This window comes from Seriola aureovittata, chromosome 10 (genome assembly GCF_021018895.1).
Source record: "Seriola aureovittata isolate HTS-2021-v1 ecotype China chromosome 10, ASM2101889v1, whole genome shotgun sequence".
NCBI classification, from domain to species: Eukaryota; Metazoa; Chordata; class Actinopteri; order Carangiformes; family Carangidae; genus Seriola; species Seriola aureovittata.
The window spans coordinates 4,030,880-4,056,701 of NC_079373.1; the positions used below are offsets into that span (position 1 = coordinate 4,030,880).

General features: G+C 38.9%; 1 protein-coding gene and 1 long non-coding RNA gene across 4 annotated transcripts in view; one reads left to right on the top strand and one right to left on the bottom strand.

The window, feature by feature from the left end:
• The window catches only part of LOC130176301 (uncharacterized), a 48,226-nt gene extending 30,937 nt beyond the window's left edge, over nucleotides 1–17,289 (top strand). For 2 of the 3 annotated variants that reach the window (XR_008828847.1, XR_008828848.1), the window contains exons 2-4: nucleotides 4,642–4,742; nucleotides 17,006–17,057; nucleotides 17,134–17,289. This is a non-coding gene — a long non-coding RNA (uncharacterized LOC130176301). Of the gene's footprint in view, nucleotides 1–4,641; nucleotides 4,743–6,003; nucleotides 7,455–17,005; nucleotides 17,058–17,133 lie in introns of those variants that run through there. The other variant, XR_008828849.1, reaches the window with a different exon arrangement.
• The window catches only part of swap70b (switching B cell complex subunit SWAP70b), a 33,148-nt gene continuing 10,356 nt past the window's right edge, over nucleotides 3,031–25,822 (bottom strand). The window contains exons 3-12 of the mRNA XM_056387300.1: nucleotides 23,487–23,660; nucleotides 20,701–20,928; nucleotides 18,876–19,022; nucleotides 18,336–18,444; nucleotides 17,296–17,477; nucleotides 11,614–11,721; nucleotides 10,282–10,448; nucleotides 8,354–8,552; nucleotides 7,461–7,557; nucleotides 3,031–4,706 (exon numbers count right to left, since the gene is read on the bottom strand). Coding sequence (XP_056243275.1) covers nucleotides 4,588–4,706; nucleotides 7,461–7,557; nucleotides 8,354–8,552; nucleotides 10,282–10,448; nucleotides 11,614–11,721; nucleotides 17,296–17,477; nucleotides 18,336–18,444; nucleotides 18,876–19,022; nucleotides 20,701–20,928; nucleotides 23,487–23,660 — 1,530 coding nt within the window. The 3' untranslated portion in view covers nucleotides 3,031–4,587. The remainder of the gene's footprint in view (nucleotides 4,707–7,460; nucleotides 7,558–8,353; nucleotides 8,553–10,281; nucleotides 10,449–11,613; nucleotides 11,722–17,295; nucleotides 17,478–18,335; nucleotides 18,445–18,875; nucleotides 19,023–20,700; nucleotides 20,929–23,486; nucleotides 23,661–25,822) is intronic.

Sequence of the window (25,822 nt, forward strand, 5' to 3'; positions counted from 1 at the left end):
TTGCGTTGTCAGAAGATATTTATATCTGGAATGAACAATTGAGAAAGATGGGTTTGATTTCCCCGCTGTGGCCTCGGGCTCGGCCTTCCTGTGGGTGCAGAGTCAACCTCAGTCAGATGCACTGATTGGAGCCAGATCCTTTGTCCCAAATTCCGTCTCCTTGCACCCTTGAACCTCACGAAATCTCTAAACTAAAACCTTCAGTCATTGGTGTAAGTCCCACATTACACAAATCCAACTCTAATGTGATTTTGTGAAATGTCAGGAGGGTGATTTGCAGAGAACGTGCTGGTGGACAAGAGAGATGACATGCAGGTGAAATAAGGTTGAAGGTGAAATTCCACCAGCGAGGCAAAGCCACTCTTTACAGTAATAGACACTGTAGTTGGTGTGAAGTGGAATGCTGCTGTTAATTCCTGACTCTCTGGACCCACTTTTGGTGTTTTTCATTTTTATGAGGTGGAGGAGGACATCTGTTTGCGTCGTTGACCCTTACAGGAATTCTTCGGGGACCTTTTAATCTTCCGTAGAGATGTATAATGTGAAAATGCAGGGATGTGCTATTTTTGTCTACTCTCTCGCCAGATGCTTCACTGAACTCTTAATACGACTGTATCATACCCCTGGGGTCCATGATTTGTCATATGCGATACTGTGAAGGAAGGTAAATGTTCTGCAGGCGTTTTATTTTACTGTCCCACAAGTACCCCTCTGCTCCGTAAACCTCCACAGGCCCCCGGGCTCCCGAGAACCTTATTCGCTGTAACTACCCTGAATTCCTAAAACTTTCGAACCCTATATATTTTGAATTCCTCAGACGCCTTTAGACACTTTGTATCACAGATGCTCTGGTACTTGAGGGGCCAGTGAGACCCCTTAACCCCGCCTTATCCTTATTTTCCAACTTAAGACCCCCCCACCACCACCAAACTGCTGCTCACATACATACACACATACACACACACACACACACACACACACACACACACACACACACACACACACACAAAAACACACACACCCCCAGCGATGGATTCCAGATCGGGAATTTAATGCATTTCTGTTTCGCATCACCTCCCAGGAATGCGGCACGCGTGCCACAAGCCTCATAACTTCAGGCTGATGAGTGTGAGGATGTTTAAAAGAGAGAAGGATGATGGGATACAGACGCTGCTGGGGGTTATGGGGGGCGGTGGGGGGAGCTAAGAGGGATGGGAGGCAGGGGGGTTGACAGAGCGCATCCGGCGCGGCACTTGGCGTTAATGACAGGCCATCTTGTTGCATAAAGCAATGTTAGTGCAGCTGCGGTATGTGCTGAGCGCATCTGGACCACAGATTTTTGGGAACGTATTCTGTGTGTGTTTGTTTGGTCTGTCCCGTCTCACTCAAATTAACGACTGTTGCACGATACGGAGGGAGCATGGAGTGAATTAACTTAGTTGGGGATCTTTTGAGGGGGCTCTGTTCTAAAAGTGGAGACTTTACAAGCTGGTCTGTTTTGCATAATGTTCAGATACTGTTTTTCTGTTCTCATTTACGCATATTTAATTTTGTCAGGATTAGTTGCTCATTGTCAGGTTGCTTGAAGGGGAGGAAAAGTTCCTGACCTGCAGATTGACCACAGTCAGTTTTCCAGTTCATTTTTAGTCTGATTTAAACTGGAGCACCATCATCAAATTAACATATTTGAGATGCAGCTTTATTTGTTTCCTGTGATTTACAGTCTTAAGATACCCTATGCAATATTCAGTACACACTTGTGTACTGAACAGTAAGAAAACTAGTCCAAATTTTATTTTACTCTTGACCATGGTCAGCTGTTGTAGTTCTGGACTGTATGTTTGAAAACAACATCATGATTTTCAGAAATTGATGTACATGATGATATCAATCAGGACAACATTTAAAACAAAAAATCTCATAGTATCACAAGGGCTGGGAATCCAACTGCAATTTTTTGGTCCTGATCAAAATGTGTCTGTAGTATCAGAGAGCAAACAGATTTACAATTTTATTTACTACACACACTACTACTAACTAAAGCTTTCAGAGCCAGGTTTATTCAAGTTAAATGATATAAAACAAAGAAAAACAGCAAATTCACACATTTGAGAAGCTGGAAACAAGTGTTTGCCATTTTAACTTGATGAATGATTAAAGTATCAGGTGCATCAGATCAATTATGAGACTGTTTAGTAAAAGTGGGACTGCTTACATCTCGACAAATTTTTTACGTGAGAACATGTTAATATTTCTCTTAAGGCATGAACAAAGTATTGTTTCAGTATTACCAAAGAAAACTCTAAACTATTTTATCAGCAATAGTATCAGAAACTTTAAAACAATACACAGCCTTAATATTAAATCTTGTTTAATTATTAATAGTGTTCAATCCAGGATTTGTTTAACTATTAACACATTAACACTGTTGGTGTGGACGTATGTTTGGTGGGTAGTTTTCATTTACTTCCTCAGCCTTCCCCAGACCCCAAATTACTGCAAATCCCTGATTCACCAGATATTACAGAGAATGACAATTCAATTATTCATTATTACAATTAGAAGTATAAGAACAGCACATGATGATATTGTCTGTATCCTGCACAGCCAGACAGGAGACAGTGACTAGCTTTATTTTGGAAAATGGAAGGTCTAGACAGTGAAGTCATGGAAATGAAGTCACTGATTCACTATTCTGTCCCCAGATGATCCACAGTCAACACATTTACTACAGTTTGACAGTAAGTGTGGCTCCCCATGCCTCTGGTGCTCGTCTTTTGCCATAAGACATACTGTAGTTCTTTGACCTCTTTATGCAGTGATGTGGTGTTTGTGGCACTGCAGCGCCCTCTGGTGAAAATGCCGTTCAGGCCGTTTTATCAGATGGCTAATGATAATGATAGTGATAATTGAGGTTTTAATGAGATTGCAATGTGAAGCTGACCATTGAAAAAAGAAAAATCTTCTGTATTTATTGTATTCAGACCTGCAGTGCAGAGTGAGTCTAAGACAAAAAACAGAATATAGTAGGCCAGTTATTCAGATATGTTTTATTACATAGTTCAGTCTTCAGCTTTTTACATATATATAAAAACATAAAATAGAAATTACAATGTTCACTCATGACAGTATCAAAGGCACTGGAGGTTACAGTACAACAGCACAATACAAATGTTCGGCAGTTAGCATTCTTGTTTAGAGTGAGGCCTTGGCCAAATGCCCTATTTCTGACACAGTGTTTACAAGCAGGAAATGTTTAAGAGCCAGTTAGACAGAGAAATGCACTTTGATGTCAACAATAAACAATTTAGTGAAGAGAATTTTTTTTAAACAATTTATTAAACATCACTGACTTAACGTCTGACATGTCATTCTCAAGGATGCTGCCTTATGCAGCGTAACTTTAGTAAGAAAGAAACTAAAAACAAAAACAGATAACTGTTAAAATATTTACAAAAGCCCTTATATTCCATGTAGAAATTTTAGTAGCTCAAACTTTTTCAAAGATTTGACAGTAGGATCAGGCCCGGTCAAAAGTAGTGCATTTCATAGATACAAATTGACAGTCAGGACAAGGTGGAATAAAATAACAAAATGTAGTTGTGTGCACATTCTTTTCCACTCATGACTTTAGAGAGTTAGCTGCGTCTTAAAACTCAACAGACTTATATTGTTAACCATGGTTATCAACTATATCCACTCTTAATAGACTAAAGTACAAACAACTCATGATGTTGTATAAATAGACTGGTAGCTTCAGTGAGCTGGTTGTTAGTGGAAAATTGATAAACTAATGAAAAATGAAGAGGGCCGTGGCACTGTTAAAAGTTATTTTCCTGCTCTGTAGCCCAAAATTACTGTAATATACTGTATCTGTGATGGTTGTTAGGGTTAAACATCAATATCAACTACCCAAATGAACTTGTTTTAAATCCTGTACATCAAAGAGAACTTCCTACCCACTGGAAACTTGCTACCAATCCATACACTTGGTTACAAAAAACTTAACATCAAAGCTATTGTTCATTTACCATTTTTGTTCCCTCATGAAGTTAGTGAATTTAATCCTGATAATTTGAAAAAGTGAATGCTCTGTCATCGTAGACCACCATAGATTTAAAAGTATAGCAGTTCTGGGTCACCTCGGTAGCTCAGCCTTGATATGAGGTGGAAACTACCAGCTGAGTCCTTACCGCAGCAGCTTGGGTCCAAATCCGACCCAGGCTCTTTGCTACATGTCATCTGCCCTCTCATCCCCCCTTCCCTGTCTCTCTCACTGTCAATAAGAAAGTCTAAAAAAAATAAAAAATAAATCAGGATTCCAGTTCTATATGTGGTGGTTTCTAGTGGGCAACACTAAAGATTCATAAAAGGGATAAAACATAATTGATTACTTAATCCTACCTTAATATGAAATGCCTTGCATTATCCTCGAAAATCTCACACTTGGATTCCACTGAAAATTCACCAGTTACCAGAGACCTCTTTCCAGTCACAACTTAGATTTGTTTTATTACAGATAATATATCCCAGCAGCCCTCTCCTGTCTTCTCTTCTCCTGTTTAAGGTTCAGGTCTTACAGCAGCTCTACTGGGCCTGGGTCGCCTGGTTTTTCATCTCTTGCCATTTCTTCTCCCTCAGACTCAGCTCTGCATCAGAAAAGGCTGCCGGGCCCCAGTTGGTGATCAGCTTCTGTCCCTTCGAACCTGGAGAAAAAATTCAAGAGATTATTCACCTTGGAGGTAGGCGTATTTCATTCAGTGTGGACTATGATCTTCATTTTAACCAGCCACTGAGAATTTTAGATTCTGAAAGAGTGGATTAACTTTCAAAATTTAACTTCGACTGAGCAGTTTGTTTGCCATTTAAAATAAGTGCTTCAATATTAAACTGTAGGTAATGATGGCAACAGTGAGCCTTGACTAAAGAGCTTGGTGCTAGGGTTGTTTGTGTAACCATCAACAACCGAAAAATATGATAAATAGCTTTTTAGTGAAAACCAAACAAATGTAGTTAAGATTGGCATGAACCTGGACATCTAAATTAACTATGGATCAGAAGGGCAAAGAAAGGACTTTTAAAATAATGTTACCTGCAGTTTTAATCAGTAAATTTAATCTTTTAATTGTTAAATTTCTCTCTCTCTCCCATTTTCCAAACTTAACAATAGAAATGACAGAAATTCTGAGGCTCAGGAGCAATATTTTGATGTTTAAAATAGAAAAGCAAGATCAAAATTAGTTGTATCTGTGAATTAAGGACTGATATTTTTAATTTGATTACATATGGCATTTGGTTGGCCATGGTATTATTTCCATCTGAAATGCACTATAATGTTTAGAAGTGTGACACATAGTAGTAACATTCAAAAATGTCACATTGTACAGGCCCGACCAGGAGTATGCTTCTACATCACTGCAAAAAAGTTGAGTTAAACCAATGGAGGTCAGCAAAACAAGATTTTTTGCTGCTGTTAAAACATCCTTTTTTCTTTCTTTTTTTTTTAAACTAGCTAATCATGGCCCTCCTTGTAACTAGACCATATATTGTTTTGGAGTTGTTTGTGGTTGATTTTAGATGAAATATCCACACTTAAGTTCAGTGAGTCTTGAGTGCTTTTATTCTATTCTGAGATTTTCATTTTTTTGGATACATGTCACAGATTCTATTTGATGAGAAATTAGTTTCCCCAATATGTTAATCTGCAGTTCTGTAGTTACTGTGATCCTTCTTAATTAGGCACGAACCTCTTGATCATAAAACCAGATTTAAACATACAAAAATGAACACTATTATGTGTTATGTTGACAAGTCATTAATTAATGCTTGAATTAACCTGAAGTAGCCTGCTTTGAGGGAGACTGCATAGGATGAAAGTATGAGTCTCATGCTTTTGACTAATGACCTAAATAAGCAGGAGGAAGGCACCATCACATTTATTCATGGTTGGAATGAGTTTGAGTATGTATAGTTTCTCTAGGGTTTTTTTTGGATTTCCCCCAGAGTTTCATACCAGTTGGACGTGCCTAGAAAATCTCCAATGCAAGGCACCCAGGAAAAATCCTGATCAGAGGCCAAACCACCTCAACTGGTTCCTTTTTGAGGAGCTTCCTCCGGATGTCTCAGCTCCTTGCCCAATCATCCTTTTCTGGATTAGGAAAATGCAGCTATTGTGTGGGTGCAGTTAATTGACCTTGTTAAACTGGCTGATCGTGGTGGTAAAGCTACTCCTGAATTTCTGTGGTGTATGTAACACATCTATCTAGGGCTGGGTGATATGGAATTTTTTATCCTGATAACAGTTTTGGCCATATCAGTCGACATCGATATTTATCATGATGCCACACTGTTTTTTTCTTTCAGGTTTAAGGGCTGATTTTGGCTCCTGAGTGAAAGTTGAAGAAACCAGACAGTCAACTGGTTTTAAACTGTTCTATTTAGTCAAAACATGACCAAACACTTGCCAAACAGCAGAACATTAAAAACTCTGAGGTACAGACATTCAGAATTTGATCAAATATACCTGATTAAAATCAAAATCTTATTCAGTCCTTTTTACTCAAAGTAAATAGAATTAAGTTCTGCAGTGTGATACATCACACATGAAACATGATCAGACTGCAAAATTAATAAAAAATAAATAGAAGATTTGCACAGGGTACAGGCCTGGCGCTCGTCGAGGGTCCTCTAAGACTCGTTTGAACCTGTAATGGAACAGGTTTGTGGTGTTGCCTGTCTTTGATGGAACGTGTCTCCGACAGTGCGCACTGCACATTGCTCTGTTTTTTGTCAGACTGTAAACGGCCCAAACATCTCCAAACTACTAAAGTTGAGTGTCCTCTCTCGTCGACGATATCTTCGTTCTCCGAGCTGCGTTCTGCTTTTTCTGCAGTCTCGCTCATTTTGCCTTATTTGTTTACTCCTCTCCAACTTCCAGCCTGTCGTCCTCTGCGTGCGTCTGTAAATAATATCACGTGCTGGCCTGTATGTATACCTCTCACCGTGCATCCTAACTTGCACAGTACAGACCTCTATTCCTGCGACATGATTGGCCGGTCGTTATTCATTTGTGGGCGTGCTATAAGCATGGAAATGAATTATATCGAACATTTATCTAACATTTTTTACATTTCTATCGAGGAAAATAATTTTGCGATAATTATCGCTATCGTTTTATCGCCCAGCCCTACATCTATCCATAGAAGAACCAGATTCAGGGAGTGTCTGTCTTAAAAACATCATCAACAACATTAATATTTTAGGTTCTTTGAGGATTATTTTTGCCATAAGAGACATTTTTGTTTCCAACCCACAGGAAAGGCAGACTCGACTGGACTGGAATACTGGACATGAATAGTCTCAAAAATTGGATTTCAAACAATCAAAATTTTAAGAATTACAAGTTTAACCAAATCTAATTCTAACCTTAATACTGAGTTCTAAACCCAGTGTGGCGTTACCTGGTTGAATGAGCCGTAACAAGCCCTCATGTTCAGCCACCTTGTGCTTCCAGGTCTTTGTGTTGTTGGTTGCATCTTCTAGCTTCTTAATCACGGTCTGGCTCACACACAGAAAGAGTCAAAATACACATCTTAGTTATCAACTGCAAAAAAGGTATGTTTATTTTTTGTCCCTGAGAGCACTTAGGAAACCTTATGTAAGATACTATGTGGTACTTTTTGGTTCATTATATTAACTTCCCTGCATGGTTTGCCATCATGTATAAATTGCTGCCTCCCATCTAGCAGTCATATAATGACACCATGTGGCCAAGGAAGATACCACTTTCCTCCAAGATTAAGTCTTTTTCAGGAAATGTAGTCAGACTTACCAATTTAGATATAGAGTCATAAAATGCTTTACCTTAATCACTTAATCAGTATTTAAACAACAGCAGTAATGGGAAATATCTGTGGATACCTGTCATCATTAGAGCTGTATGGTATTCATAAGTAGTCAAATTACCATTACATATAAAAATATCTTAAATACAAACGCAAACATTTTCTTGTGTGTGTCCTGATGTGATAGAGCACAAACTCCTCCCAGCTCACTGCTGATGTTGTGAAACTCAACTGTTGAGTTCTCAAAACATCCACAGTGAGCTGCAGGAAATTTTGAGATTTGGTGGTGATAATCTGGGAGTGTACATTTAATTTACAATGGGCATTTCCTCATCATATATACACAATGAATGTTTGTTGAAATTAATGATAGATTAATGGATAGTGAAAATATTTATGTGCAGCTCCACTCCCAGTTCTTAGCACTCCTGTTCCACTCAGGAGTCTGCAGGGTTCTACATGAGCCATAACACGATTTGATTTACAAAACAATCAGTCACTCAGCTGACCTGGTACTGCTCAAGGGCCCCCTGCCTCTCTTGCTCCAGATGTTCCAGTTGTGTCATTGCAGCATGCAGGGCACTCTCTTTAGCCAGACGTTCCCTCTCCAGCTCCTGTTTCTCAGCCTCTGTCTCTGAGATGGCCCGCTGCTGCCGCAGATGGATCTGCTCCAGCTCCGCTCTCTTCATGGCCTCCTCCTCCAGTAACCTGCACAGACATCAACATGGCTGAGAGGAAAGTTCAATTCTTTACACATGTACTATTTACTAGAAGCCGGCTTCTCATTTCCAGTTACATGTTGAGGGATAAAATCATGTAAACTGAGCACCAAGTGTGTAAACATATTTTTCCTTTACTGACCAAGATTGACTTTTTTTCAATACTACTTTCTTAGCCACACATTAACTCAGTATTTGAAAAACATTCCCTTTGACACATTTAAAATTATATCAATGTCAGACCTAGTGCCAAAATGTCAATAAAATTAAGCAACTAATTTATGATAAACAGGTTGTTGTGACATGGCAGTGTGTCAGCAGGTGGTGCTGTACTGCTATTATTGATTGTGGTTTCAAGATTATGGCTCCAGTAAATGGAACTACAGATTGCACTAAATAAATGTAATTTATATAAAGATGCTTCTTCAAAAGAAAAGAGCATGACCCAAATTGTATGTGTGCTTGATTAATGAAGGGGAGTAAAGTAAATAAACATTGCATTTGTTTGGTTTGTTACTGCTTAAATCTTAAAAACAAACAAAAAGAAGCAGAATGGCAAAGTTGGCTCAGTTGATGTTATAACATGAATTACCTTCATATCTCTACTGCACATCATCTCTCATAGTCTCTGTGATTAGTGTCCATTGCCTCTTACTTTTGTAAGCACAGGGTCCTTTAAAGTCAGTCCAGTATGATTGTTTGACTATCAGAATGAAAAAAGTTGTGGAAGGTGGCTATGTCCATGGACTTCAAACCTGCCTTTAGCTCTAACCTCAAGTATGAAAATCACATTTCACACCATTTTAAGATTTACATGAAACTTTATTTAATGTGGTAAAGGACTGGACGAGCCTTGTATGGTGGACTGTTTTCATGAAAGCATCCACCAAATGGCCTACGTTATCTAAAGGCTGTCTTCTTAACACAGTGGTTTGATTTAAGTACTGCAGGCTCACTACTTGTTAGTTAAACGTGAGGTGGAAAGTAAATGTCAGCAGAGAGGAAGGAAGGACAAGGGAGGAAATATGGTGGAGAGAGGGAAGTAGAAGTTGAATGTCTGGCTGCGTGTGTGTGTGTGACTCCATAAAAGAGAGGAGCAGACAGTTTACTAAGCTGTAAATAAAAGTAAAATAAATCATCTCACGTCTGAGGTGGAAAACAGACTAGCTGATAAGAGAACGCTGCAGAGTTAGATATTTATCTAACCTCACTTGAACCCATTACATCTTACATACATATATGTATATATATATATATATATATAACAGTATAATATCTTTGGTGGGAATTAGACGAGTCGTGGATATATTTACCATTGCATTATTTAAGAAGAGTAAGTATAACACTATATGTTAATAGCTCATTAACTGTCTTTCAACATGGAATTAGCTTTGTGGATAATTTAGCAACAGAATCTGCAAGCATGTGTTTTATAGAGGGGTGTCAGTGCTACACTGACAAGGGAGAAAATTTTCATTGATTTGCTAGAACTGTAAAAAAACATGAAATCAAGTTTGTCAACAAGCTGTCCTACGTCACTGTCTCACATTTACTGTTGAGTTCACAAGTGGACCTTAGTGTCCTACTGCAACAAAAGGTTTGATCTGTAAAATCACCAGATTGATTTACAGCAACAGTCGTTTTTTTTCCTGTAGTTGTTGAATATATTTGTGCAGTCATCAGACCTGTATGATGGCACCTCCTCCTTGCTGACTGACCTTGCCTGCAGCTTACGGACGGCCTCCTCATCCTGTCTGGCGCGCTTCTCGTCTTCCAGAGCGTCCTCCAGTTGACGGTACATGTCCTCCAGCTCGCGGACCCTCTGCAGGTACTGCTCCAGCTCGGTGGACTTCTGGGCCACCTGCTCCTCCATCTGCTGGCGTACCTGTTGAACAAGGAAACATGAAAGAATTCCTGAGCAGTTTTATGTAACAGGTGGTTGTACAGGAATACATCAGCTGTTCAAAGACTTACAAAGGCTCACCCTTTAATTTCAGTCCTATGTTGTTTACATCCACTATCACAAGAGCATAGAGCACCAGAACGTTAAGGACACACATATGAAAAAGGGGAACTTGCCTGTGATGATCAGGTGATAAGCTTTATCAACAATTTTAATAATCAGTTCATCAGTTCGGTTATGCATCAAACACTGGTTAATTTAAACTTTTAATAGGGAGGATTGTTGCTTTTGTTTATTTTATTTCACTGGTTAATTTAATCTTTTTTACTGTTGGTTGGAAAAACAATCACTGAATGTTGACTTGTCCTCCGACAAATTTTAATGGGTATTTTTAATGTTTTCTGACATCGTATAGACCAAATAATTAGTAAATTAATCACTAATGAAAATAAGTGCTTGTCGCAGCTCTATGGTGACTGATTTAAGTTTGTGTTAAAAATGTAAGGTATTGAGGTGAGGTTATACAGTGTTTAACACTGTCAGAGTTGGATTTAGTGTCTGTATATGTGCATTGTATACATTTGTTGGAGCCTGGCTGCATTGTATTTCAATCATTTTAGTCATAATAGAAATAAACTCAAGCTGTCTCTCAATTCTTAATAAGTCAGTGATGGTCGATAATCATCTGCCGCACCACATCCACGCTGTGCACTGAGCATGTCGAGATGTTATCACCAGAGACAGTGAAGCACCGTATAGGTGCTTTTTAGGTGGTTGCCTCTACAAAACGTACCTTATAGTAACAGCTACATGTTTCCATTTAGAATCAAACAACAAACTCAGTATTAATTGAGCTACACAGAGTCAGTCTTCACACATATTAATGTTAAATGTGTATTAATATTGATGTGTAGTGTGGACGTCAACACAACCTTAAATGACATTCACCATGAGCTGTTGTGACTCTTCAGGAATCTATTGAGTTGTTCTTCTGAGTGTCAATTTTTCATTTCAGTCAGTCTGACACTCGTAGATAATGTTAAAATAACTCAGTCTACCGACCAAAAGAAAACACTACACCAAACAGTTGCTCTTGCTCCACCACTTGCTCTGGTGTAGTGACTCAGTGGACGCTGGGACCACGTACCATTTTCTCTCTCTCCAGGTCCATCCTGTAGCGGTCCTGGAGTTCAGTTTGTGTCTGAAGACGCCTTTTTTCTTCCTCTGCTGCATTAGCCGCTGCCTCTTCCAGAGCCTGGCCAAAAGAAAAACAGATGGCAGTTAAAAAAAGATAAAAGCACCTATAAAAACACCTCCTCTGTTTTCAGGACAATTTTCACCCTTAAATTCAGGTGAAATACATGTTCAACAGAAGATAAAAAAAAACACCTCAACTGATGCTACAGGCAGTTTTACTGACACCACAACCTGATCAGGGGAAATAGTGTGGTTATTTCAGTTATTTCTGAAGAGGCAAGCTGTGCTCTAAATGAACAGAGGCAAACGTGTTGCAGATAAGAAAGCTTGGAATTGAGCACAGATGTATGTAGTTCCCACAGCTAAAATGTTTGTTACTTAAAAACAAAAAATCTAAATGTACCACCTAATTTATTAGTTCTGAAATCCAAACAAACTACAATACAACTACTTCAAGTTATTTTCTACAAATAATTAAAAAAAAGAATAGTGGACTTGGGGGATACGTCTGTGGTTTCTGTCAAAAGAGGTTTCATGTTTGCAGAGTCAAAAAATATAAAAATGTACATTTCAATAAGGGGTCATGAAGTAGCGACTCGCTCTCAGCACCTGCTGAGCTGCTTCATATTCCTCCAAGCGGATCTATCTAACCATCACACTCATACACAACTCAGACAGTTTAGCTTGTTGCTTTAACCACTGCAAAGAGGGCTGGGCCAGTTTATTTATACTATACACAAGCGTATAATACACCTTGTGTATTACACTTAATACACAAGGAAATTCAAAGTGCTTTTTGTAAAGCAAAAAGAATAAGATAATTTGAAATAGAGACGGAAGATAGCAGTAGAACTAATAGAATAAAATACACAGAATAAGATTAAAATGAGATAAATAAAAATAAACTATTAAAAAGGGCAGCATAAAAGATCAAAATTAGACTAAAAATGTAATTAAAAGCTGGCAAACGTGTCTGCATGTTAGATTTTAAAGTAGTCAGCATTGTTTCTAGTGTCACATCTTCAGGTAGATTGTCCCACATGTGAGCAGCATTAAAGCTAAAAGCAGCTTCACCATGTGTCACGCTAACTTTAAGAACCATGGTAGACCTGAACCAGCTGAACCTGAGAGGTCTGACAGGTATTTTGGACCTGAACCGTTCAGAGATTTATGAACAAGTTCTTTGACACAACTCAAAGTACATGTGTTCTCTTAGTCACCACTTCTCAAATATGTGTGTGGGGGGTAGATTCCTTCTCTTTCTTTACGTTTCACCACACACAGCCCTTTAACACACATCAAACTGTAAATCTTTGTGCAACACATTGCATCACAGTCTTTACCTTACTTGTACGCTGTATATTGAAATAGTGAAGCGTGAACTCAGTGTCTCTTCCTGTGTACCAGATCTTCCTGTTGTCCCTGTGTTGCCCTACTATTTGTGCTGGTGTTTGTTTTCCTTTTGTCTCCCTGTCTTGTGGATTTGTTGTTCTATATCTGGGTCTATTTTATTTAAATCACAGAAACATGTCAAATGTAACGAAATATAAATATTGTGCAAGTATAAAGTATAATGTTAATGCCAGTAAAGCTTACAGGGCCCCACACATCACATCAAAGCAGATATAACAGGTGGAAATAAGTCTTTAGCTAAATGTGTGTGTGGTTGAGCAGCAACCTCGTGTCGCTGTTGAACTGTGTGTGGACTGTGATAGTCTTGTAGTTACAGTATCACAGCACAGTTAGAGAGAGAGCGATGACCCGGAGCCTCTTTCTCTCTGTGACTATGGTTGGGTCCATTGTGCATTCATGCAATCAGCTATGTGAGACGGAGACTTGCACCTCAATGGCAGATTGTTGTGGACTCATGGTAGGGTAGTGCCGTCCCCGACAAAGACAAACTGTTGTCCTCTGCTTCACTGTATGTTACACAACTATGATGTGAACTAGTTTGACTGAATGTTGCTGCATGTCACTGTTTGTCTCCACGCCATGCTGGGAAACTCTCAACCAAACTGTGGCGTTTGTGTTTTCACTTCAGTTGATGGATAAAAATCCTGGGGCTTGTGTACACACAGCCAGTTTTACAATGGTTGAGATTTAGTCTCAACCATTGCCTACATAAGTCCACTGAAGAATCCATTCACATATCAGAATAAAGTTACTCTAGAGGGACAAAAGCATGTTGGCAACACAAATGAACAAACAATGCCCACAGGTTTTACAGCATCTGTTAGGTGTTTGAATCAAGTGTTCATATGTGGCACCAACAGGTTCTTTTGTTTATTTGCTTAATCTGGAAATCAGGTAACGCTCAGTTTTGCCTGTTTAATCAGCATTACAACCAGAACTACACTTGGAAGTGTTGAAGTCTTGGTGGATATAAAGTAAAACGTCTTCTGGTTAGGTTTTTCTTCAGTTTTCAAAGATCTTTCTAGGATTTGATCTCTAGTTTTTCCAGTGTAGAGCAGGTGGATCCATATTTTAGGATGACAAATCCCTCTTGGTGTCACTCCAGTGTTTTTGTGAGCAGCAGATATTTCCCTTATCCTATTAGGAAAACCAATCCATGCCATGAAACTTCAGACAGATCCTGCTGTAATTAACTGGGAATTAAATCAGATCAAAGTAAACTCTGCTTTTGCCATTAGCAGATATAAACCTTGAACAGTGGTTTAAAAGCCTCTAAAGAACTAAAGTTATTTGCATCATTTTGTGAGCATTGTTTTTGTTGTTGGCGTTACTTACTTACCCTTTACTTGCTCTTATTATATTCCTAAATGTAGATTTAGTATCCGTTCTTTTGTATTGGATTGCATTCAATTGTACATATGTGCCTGATAAAGTGGCCACTGAGTGTGTGTATATTACAGTGTTTATTACAAACCAAACAAAAATCAACCTGAAAACACAGTTTTACTCTGAAGCCCCTCTAACAGACTGCTCACAGCAGTGAATGAATAATTGAAGTGTAGCAAATGTACTCTACAGTCTGTATGACATCAGCTCTCTACCGTTTGTGAAACTGACACTTCCCATTACAACACAGTGTTAACAGGAAGCAGCCATTCGTCATCAGTATTTAGCGAATCAACATAATCCTGAATTGTAACTCAAGTAGTCTGTCCACAGTGTTAACAGACTGGAGTGTGGGTCAGGTTTAGGGAGATTAACTGGAAAAACATGTGTAATGGAGACGACCCCTCCCGCCCTCCAATCCAATCCACATTCCTCTGTTGGCAGCAGGTGACAGACTCTTCATTAGTCGGGGTGGAGCTGATCTATTATTGGTATTCATGAGCTGGCAGTGAGTTTCCGAGAAGAACAATTCAAGTGGTTGACCTAGTTTAATTGTTGCGTGAAACACAGCATTGTGTGACTGAAACCACCAGTGTGGTTGCACGAAAATGACACACTGTCATTTATAAGAGCATCGAGATAATGCACTCAGGTCGTGTTTAGGTTTGGGGTCATCTCTGAGGAATGTTGTCCAAACAGCCGTGTAGTAAACCAAAGGGCAGAGATGATGGGAAAAATATTTATACACAGTATTTCCTTCTAGGAAATATTTCCTTCTTCTGACGTCCGGAATGAACACACTCAGCAGGAACAAATGATTTCAAACATCATGACACCATGATGCTCAGATCCATGAGTTTGAATGATTATCAGATTATCAGTGTCCATGTTACAAACGAATCTACCAGGACTGTGCGCTTTACATGTTTGACCAGTTAGGAGCCTCGCTGCATGACGCTGCACTGGCTTGAGAGTGAGTCAACCTATTTTTCTGGAGCCCTGCTGTGTCGCCTGACTGGTTTCATTCATACAAATGTGGCAGCTGCATTGTTTGAACACAGGATTTATGTCACCCTAACTCTGTCATCTCATCCCCCTCTCTCTATTTTCACTCCACCTACAAGCATGGCGATCCAGAGCAACCATAAAGACTTTCGATTTTAATATTTATATCATTCTACCTCTGTAAATATATGAATTTGTAAACTGAATTTAAATAGTGGCTTTTATTTTAAACTTGTACTTGCACAAGTGTCACTTTTTAAAAACATGCTGCTTTTTGTGCTTTCCTTAACGTACAGAGGATCTGTATCTGTATAAACACCCACCTTGCCTCTCTGGGATCTTTATACAGATGGAAAAATTATCTTTTAAAAAAAAAAATGTACTTGCCTTTCAGGGCTTCTGTACAGGAGAGATGCCAGGCAAAATGTCAGTGTGCCTGAGTATAATAACAGTATAGATTTTTTTTATTCTATGACACTAGCAGAACAAGAGCAGTAAGAACTCCTCTTCACAAGTTGAGGGTCTTTGTTTTGTGTTAAGATCTGACTGATGCTTCAGTTTTGTGATTAAAGCTCAGAGAACTCTCCGATGAAGAAGAGAGCAGATGCTTCATATCAAACAGCTGAGTCAGCTCTGAAACTGTGTCTTAATTAGCCACACACCTTGAAACAAAGACTACAGGGATGTACCGACTGTGCTGCTGCAGAAACTTTCAGAACAACATGTCCTCCTCTTTCCCTTTTTTTTTTTTTTTTTTTTTTTTTAAACCGTCAGCTGCTTTGAGGAGCTGCTTTTTCTGACCCTACAGGTTTAGAAATTCCCTCAGGGGGAAATCCCTCAAGTTTAATTCACTCTCTGACAATGAGTCATGTCTGTGTTTGCTTTTGCTGTACAGAAAACACATCCTGGTGTTTCAGCTGTTACAGCTTCAGTCTGACAGACTCTGAGCTTCAGCAGTAGACGTGTCATCTTCAGGTGACATTTGTGTTTCTGATATGAACACAGGCACTCTGATGTGCAGCCCTCCTGTTTTAATCCAGAGTTATTTTCATTGCCAGTCCACCTGTTTGTCCTTCACTGAGGTGTTTTATGAGCTGCTTATCTCTCTGTGGGTTTTTGTGTTTGTTTTGGCAACAGTCTCTTACTTCAGTGTTTTTAATCACTGCAGGTTCACACTTGGGATTTTTTGTCTCTTATGGTAATAAAGGTTCACCAAGCGACCACTTATTAATTAGACCTGTTTAATCTAATGCAACAGAGAGCAACAGCTGTGCCATAATCTACATAGTTTATAATGTTGAACTTGTTGACAGTCGTAAATGTGTGGATGACCTCAGCGTTAAAACACAGAACTGAATTAACACTTTGAGGATGCATAAACATTTTTGGCCTCATGAGAGACTATGACAGAACTGTTGTATTTGATGGCATTAGATTGTCCATGTAAACCTAATTTTAAGTGTCACTGATTGTATTTTACATTTTATTCATTTTATTTACCTCTTTAACTGATGCACATTTTCTTTTTTTGCCAAAAGACAAAGCAACTGCAACTTAAACCAACATGTAGAGGAGGAGATCCATGTTAGAGTAAGTGGAGACAGAAGTAACTTTAACCATGTAGAATAAACTCCAGACCCGACTAAACCCTGTTTCCTTTCTACAGCACGTTGATAAGTCCAGTGTGTACCCGTGAATGACTCCTGCCCTCCTCATGTCAAACTCCTCCACGCTGAGCTGTTCATTTCAGGATGCTACAAAAAGGAACTGACGTTTCCTGACTAGACTGATTCACAGGGGAACGTTTGTTTGTCTGTTCTCTCCTCACCTTCCTCATGTTCTCCAGCTCCAGCTGTTTGGCCTCGTTGGCCGTCTGCAGCTCTCTCATCCTCAGCTCCAGCTCCTCCTGCTCGGCCTGCTGCTTCAGCCGCAGCTCCCGCCGCTTCTGCCGAGCCTCGCGGTGCGGCGCCGGTCGGCTCTGACGCAGCAGAGTCACACAAGTCTGAATGGCTGCGAGGAAACATGGAGAAGACACAAAAATCATGTTGTGATTTCATTCAAGAAGCATATGCAGTAAAACTCACCAAAGGTTGATAATCAGAGAAGCTGTGAAGCTTTGGATTTTCAGTAATGATGTGTCAAAACAATTAAACTAAAAAAAAACTAATTGATAGAAAATGCATTGTTAGACTACTACTGACTTTCACAGAACACACCTAATATCCAACCAATACTCTAAACCTGAATTGATTAGTTGATTAACCGAAAAGATGATTTACAGATGATTAATTGCCAACAATTTTGGTAACTGATTAATCATTTGAGTAATTTTTTAAGCTAAAAATTACAAAAACTCTTTGGAGCCAGCTCCTCAAATGTTAATGTTTCCTCTGATAATAAACAACATCTTCGGGTTTTTGACTGTGTATTGACATTCTGTAGCTTGATTGATTGATTGATTGATTGATTGATTGATTGATTGATTGATTGATTGATTGATTGATTGATTGATTGATAAAAAAAAAATCTTCCCTCAGAGGAATCATGTAATGAAGAAGAACAACAACTTGGGGTTTTATTTTTAATAATTTAGCCGTTAGTAAAAATTGTTATCAAGATGAAATAAATTGTATCAATGAAGTTTTGAGGAGTTTGTAAGTATTTTGTATTTAGATCATTTTATTTTCAATTTTTCTCAATTTTCACTCTCTGAACTTGTCAGAGATGAAAATATGTTGTTTGAAACATTTACAGAGAAAAAACTAAGAAATACATAATGGAGTCACCACATTGAGGTTTACAACAGCAGAAATAAATAAGAATGACGCTTGTGATTTTTAGTTTGAACTAAGTCATGTGACTTCTCACCCTGGATCCACTCCTGCTTCTTCTTCTTGTCTGACGCACTGATTTCAAAGGTTTTTAGAGACGACCTGATGAGGAACAGACACTTCTTCCCTTCTTTGTCTTGTAAAGGCTGGAAGGGAAACAGTAGATCAGGAATGTAACTGCTGATAAACACAAATGAAGAGTACAGCACACTCAGTATCTTGTGTAACTAAATAATATCCACTCAGTGTTTTCAGAGCCGTGCTTCTTCAGCGCTGATCCCAAGGTCAAGAATAAATTCTAGTCTCATCTATTAAACTTCTCACCGACCGCCACAGGAATCAAGTCCCTAATAAAGAGTTACAACAACTGTGTTATCATTAGCCATCTAACCTGGTTAACTAACATCACTGTGCAGTCGTTGACGATATGATCTGACTGAAGCAGCTTCAGCCATGAACCTCACACTTAGATCTGTGGATCTGGTGCAGGTGATAGTCCTGGTATGTTATGAACTCTGGGTTCAGATATCAAACCAAAACACAGGTGGAAAAGTTGTCACTGAAAACAGCTTCTTGCCTCCACGGTGCAGTTTCCATCCAAAAAGATGTTTCCTTTCTTTTCAGCCAGGTCCTCGCCAACGTAGTAGGAGATGGAGTTCAGCTTCAGCCTGAACCAGCGCTCCGTCCAGTTCTTCCTCTTGTGACCTTTCTTCATCATGTAGCCCTGCAGAGAGAGAGAGAGACGGCTAACTTAAACCAACATCAAAGACGATCATTTACAAACTGGATTCTTTGTGTGATGCTGAACATTAAACCTCGGGGAAGTCTTTGATGTAGAATGGAAATATATGTTTTAAAATAATTACTGCAGTTAGTGACAAGTTAGGGGTTTGTTGTATTTCTCTAAGCCACTTTTTTTTACATCTCTTCCCTCCTGTGAATTTTAATTACTGTAGTTTAATTTTCCTTTTATTTTTATACTTCCACAACTATTATTTTCATGATCATTTTTCTCGATGAACTGTTTTGTCTATAAAATGTTAGAAAATAGTGAAAAATGTTTGTTACAGTTCCTGACAGTCTCTGGTGACATCTTCAAATGTCTGTTTTTGTACGATCCAACAGTTCAAAATATTCAGTTCACTGTTGTTAAACAAGGAAAAGCATCAGATCCTGACGTTTGAGAAGTGGGAACCATGAACAGGGACATTAAATCTATATTATTAAACTAGTTTTAGTTTCAGATTAATTTCCACAGTCATCAATCATATCACATTTGTCTGAAGTTAGTATGTTTTGTGGTAAACAAATCCTATGACAACATGGCCCTCAGCCCCAAACCCACCGATCACTACTGAAGATGTGAATCTGAAAAAAAATTAGTCACATATAGAGTTTCATGTTTTAGAAATAATAAATAAATAAATAAACAAACAAACAGCTTCTCACTGTAGTTTTTAGAAAACAGGAGGAAATGGTGCATTTGTTGTGGACAACAAACATGATCATGGTGAAGGATGTACTTTTGATGATCTGTGTATAATACAATACAATTCAACAAAGTGCAGCCTCCAGACTGATCATACAGTTGAATCGACACCTCTTTAAAACAGATTTGACACAAACTGAACATTATAACCTTCATGAAGGAGGATTTGCTGCAGGACTGTTGCATTAGACAGACTGGTACCACCTTACAATAAGACCATCTTTATAAAGCATTAATAAATGGTTTATAAATAGGTTATTAACTCGGGTGTTAACAATTTATAAATCATAAACAAAGTTAAACAAGTTATAGGTTTTCATACATTGATGCAGGCTCCCTATTTGGCAAGATCAAGTTAATGTTTACTACGCATTAATCTTATTAATGACTTACTATTATTTATAACTGGTAAATGGAGCCTTATTGTTACTCATCAATAAATGGCAATGCTTTCCACACTTTACTATAAGGCTCCTTTTACCAGATATAAATGGTAGTAACTCATTAGTAAGATTAATGAGTAGTAGGCATTAATTTGATATGATCATTTGATCTGCCAAATGAAACTGGCCATTAAGATGCTGACGGTGGTTCACTGTTACTAACTGAACAAATATGTGATGAAGCAGCAGGTACAAACACTGATGATCGAGAAAACAGAGATATGAAGCGTAACAGTACAGAGAAATGTGGGCTCACTATTTGGCAAGCATCAGATCAATGTTGCCCTTTTTATCTGAGGTGTTATAACAGCTTATAAATGATTAATAAAACTGTTAAGCTAATTAATAAACTAGTTAAAACCCATTTATAAATCCTTTATAAGGGTAGTCTTAGTTTTAGCCAGGTGTACCTAACAAACTGGCACCTGAGTGTATATCTGATGCCACAGAAGATGCTGTGTGCTGCCCACCTGCTTGAGCACGTCCAGGATGAGCTCCTGGTAGACCTCGTTGATGCCCATGGAGAGCGTCTGGCGGTCCATGCCTTTGCTGAAGTGACCCGACCCCACCACGGTGATGAGCTCCCAGGCGTTCAGACACTGCTGCCTCGAGTCCAGCTGCAGCTTGTAGTCCTCGAAACGCTCCTCCACCCAGCTGCCCCCCATCGCCTCCGTCAGCTTACGCAGGAAGTACTCGATCTGAGCACAGAGACAAACACAGAGTTCAAGACAAACAAGATCATCATTTCTATTATAGGAAACAATATAATATATAAAATACAAACACTGGAAAACCGACATACAGCTGTTCATTTCTATTCAGAGTCAACTGTCCCTGTACTGTACTTTTCCTACTGATCATCACCATCAGGATCTGACTGCAGCACATACATTTACATTTCTTTTGCAAAAAATCTTCCTGTGATTCAGCTCTGATGTTTGTTACACCAACAATAAATCTCCCAGCGTTTGTAAAAGAACAGGAAGCTGGAAACTTCCTTTTCTGCTCTTGAGCAACAGACGTTTTCAACTGGTCAGTTACTGTAGTCTCTCACACACACACACACACACACACACACACACACACACACACACACACACACACACACACACACACACACACACACACACACACACACACACACACACACACACACACACACACACACACACACACACACACACACACACGCTGAACTGTAGCTCTGTATTCATGTCTGGGTGATACTTTAAATAAACAGAGGCCTGATGAAATGAGCCGTGACTGTTGTGGACCGTTATCAGACACTGATCAGTAAGAATCTTTAAGAACCAAACAACCGTTTCAGAGAAAGAGTTTTTCCAGTATAAAGATGGAGGAGACTGTTACTGGTCAGTCAGTAGACGCAGGTTTACACTTCGATACCCGGCTTTCCTGTTCTGAAAAACTGATTCCATATCAGATTATCCTGATCTGAAGTTTGGAAGATAATTTATTCAGAACAAACTGCTTCACTGACACTAGAATTAACTATGAGATTATTATGTTTATTAGTCGATTAATCAATAAGTCCATCAGCTGAAAATGTATTGTTCATTGATCAGGTTATTGTTCAAATGCCAAAATCTGTAATGTGACAATTTGTTGATTTTTCTTCTCTTACATTAAATCACATGATTTTGGTCTGTTGGTGTGAAGAAGTTGCTACAGGCTGTAGGAAACTGATGGGCACTTTTTTACTGTTTTCTGTTGTATAGATCAAATGATCTCTCTCTAAAACAATCAATCAGCAGATTAATTGATAATGTTGGAGCTCTGTATCAGGAAAACAAGAATGGCCAGGTCTCGGGTTGAACTGGGCACTCGTCAGGTTCTCAGACTTGTTTACTTACACTTCAGACATTTCCTGATCTAAAATCAGGAAACTCTCTAAACCACAGACTTTTTAGAGTTTTATTTCAGCAAATGTATCGTCTTTATTAAACACTGATGCTGTTTGACATGTTTTGTTTGAACAGAAGAAAAGTGTTTATATCACACAAACTAAGGTGTTGGTACAATGACACTACAGTCAAAAGAAACAAAAACCAGCCCCAGCTAACGTTATTTAAAAACTGCTGTTGAAGCATGAAGTTGGTGCTCCTCCACCAGATTGTGGTTTGACAGGAAGAAATATCATAACTTGAAGTTTCAGTTTAAGTTTGGAAACTGATCTGAGGCAAGTCTGAGATCACTCCTCCACTGACGACATTTACTGTCCACAGTTTTATCAAAGGGTCAGAATCCTTACATTTTATAAAGTGCCCTCAAAAATCACAACAGTGGAACGAGTGCATCCATGACACAAGTCCCATAATGCAATGCATCATATTATGGACGAACTACAGCTGTTAGTGATGAGGTAAAAATGAAGAAGGGTCTTACATATGAATTTCCTGCTCACTCTACAGTGAACTAGTGTTTGTCTGTTCTAGGAGAATACAATGAGTGAAATATCAGGAAAACCCTTTTATTCTGACTATTATTATTACATGGTGGTTAGCTCTAGTGCTAACTGCTATTGACTGATATTTTTAAAATGAAATATTGATATTGCATTAATAATACACGTTTATGGTGATGGCAGATGTTCAGACTTGTTGATCTTTTGTTTATCACGTTTCCTTTAAGTGTAATTGATTTTGTACAGTTGTAGTTACAGGCTCTCTCCACCTCCCTACACTCATATCTGAGTCTAATTCATTTGCTGAAAAAAAGACACAAAATAAACAATAAACAAAGTTAAAGATCAATATGAGTGATGGCATTATTTGGGTTTTTTTCAAATTTTCTACAAATATCTCAATAATATTGTTATCATTAATTCTTTTGGCCACGATAATCGTGTAGGGAAAATCTGATATGACAGCCGCAGTGAAAACCAACTTAAATGAACTACTTCTGTAGCAGTTTGTTACCAAGTGAAACCAGATACAAACTCTAGCTCAATGAGCTGAACCAGCTGTATTAGTATTAATACTGGATGCATTTGCAGCCACTGTGTGTTTGTCGACACTATGAGTAGTTCTCTTCACAAAGTGGGAGATATCTTCACTGTCAGAAAGTCCTGATGTCTCAGACTTGGAGGCTGATGTTTTCCTCTCCACTCAGCTGCTCATGATTTAGTTTAAATGACAGAACTACCCACTGTCACTAACGAGTTTATAAGACACACAGCAGTAACACCAGTTTGTCTCAACATTCGATTTTCAGGCACGATGCTGTGGAGAACACTCACCTCCTCGGTGACGATGTTCAGCGGGTATCTGTCCTCAGACAGGAAGTTGAAGATGCACCAGATCTTGAAAGCGTCGTCGTTGGAGATGAGCAGCTGACTTTGTTCCAGGTTTTTCCTGGAGCACAGAGTCCAGCACATTTTGTTGAAGTCCTGACGGTCAAAATTATCCTTCACCTGCAGCAGAGCACAACAACAACAACAGCTGTGGTGAGTCAGGATTCATGCTCGACACCGACAACGGACAGATGATGCTTTCCAGGTAGCAGCTCTGTTTGTCTGGACTTCACCAGCTACGATGTTAAAATGCTGCTCACTGAGAAATGTTGTAATAATCCAATAATCCAGTAACACTGGACAGGGACAGTTCAGATACAGATCACTACTAAATTAGGCACCAATCAAAAAGAGAAAGATTATTTGATTCGGGGGTTTTGCTTTCTAATCAATCACCATTTCGAAAAGGCTTACGAGTTGTAATGACTTAATGTTACTAAATCTTTAAACTTTAACGTTGTGAAAGATTCTTCTGACTGTCAGGCCACTTTCCCTCTGCAGAGGACCTGGACCAAACAATTGATTAACATGAATTAATGAACCAACATTTATAGCTGCATTATTGCCCGTTATTGTAGATACATTAAAGGATTCATTAGCTGAATAAAATGAATAAATTGAGAATATATGAGAGAGAAGAAACATGACAAAAGGAGGGATGGTGAACAACAAATCTCCAGTAAAACTTGACATTCTGAGCCACCTGTGCAAAGCAAGTGCAAGCAGGACCCTCTTCCTTCTTTCATTTATATATATTTAAAGTACATGTTCTTTCAAACCCTGCCAATGCCAAAAGAAGTGAGAAAAGAAAAGAAGTTTAAAAAAAAAAAAATCTCTAAGGTTCAAATTCCAGAGCAAAAAGAGAGGAAAGCTCTTGAATCGGTGGTGTGGAGGGGAAGAGTTTTTCTCGAGCTGGTGAACAGTAGCATCTCCATGGAGACTCCTGGCAGCCGTCCCACCCAGTAAGAAGCCACCAGTAAACTCCACGAAAACAACAGAGACGCTCGCTGTAATTAAAAACCGATCTGAACACAAACTGAACCCAGAGCAGTCCAAGTTTGTTTATTCAAAGCCACTGTTTGAATCAACTCTGTGAGAAATGTGGTGCAGAGGTTTCATTGTGGTTTCATAACCTCCATACAGGTACAGACACAATTAAGGTAACAGGTACAAAGAGTCCGAGTATGTGAGCGGCAATAACACCATCCACTCACATGTTCATCTTAACGTGACACTGCTGATGTTCTTTCTGCATCATAACTCTCTAACAGTTTAAGGCATTATAAGCTGCAGTAACAGGGACACACTGCACGTAGATTTAAGTTAATATAACAGCACCAACATCAACATAAAGTTGAAGGTTTTTAAGATCTTGCTACTATATGTGTATATCTGGCTGTGCTATTAAAATAGGCTTGTTTTGTGTTGCCTGGGCTTCATGGGAAAAAAAATGAATGATAATAATTCATTAAACTCAAAAACTTTCTTTCAGATCACAAGTGAGTTGATGGGTCGTGGTCAGTTCAGGCAGGTCTGTATTAACAGAGAGGACTGGAGGGTGAAGGACGGTTTAAACTGCAGATGCTACAAGTAATGGCCGTGACCTGTTTTATGGATGTGGAGAAGTTACTCTGACGCTGGAGTTGTAGTTGTACTGGATGACGGTTTGTCTTACAATGTGGAAAGTAGTAAACTCCAGAAACACGCTTCATTATTTCAGAAAGGCAGAAAAAAGAAATGAAGAAATGCTGAACGAGAGATCATACTGAGTTACTGAAGCTAGTGGAACTGAGGCTCCATCATCATCATCATCATCATCATCCTCCTCCTCCTGCCTAAGGTCAAGAATAAGGTTAAATGGTCAGCCAGTTTTGTAACAGCTCCTGAGCCGGCATTAAAGGCTGCTGAAGAAGACTGTGGGGCTGAAAGCTGCGCAAAAAGCTAGGAAGTGGATTTTGAGTTAGAATTCTTTTGTCGGACTAAATTTCTTCAAACACAGTGATAATTTGCTCGAAACATGTCACACACACACTCTGAGGTGTGACGTCACATCCGTGTAAAAACTGCTCTGGCGGCTGATTTAACTAATTATTTCTTCGTCAAATTAAACTTTGTACTTTGGTGCTGCTTTGACCTTGTTTGTGAATTTTATCCTGAATTCTCTCAGGGTCGTTTTCTGTGCTCAGAGAGACATTCAGCCTGAGTGAATGACTGCACTGAAGTAGTCCGCACTTTTCTAAGGCTGCACAGGATCTGATGTAACTCTCTATTGTGCTAATTTA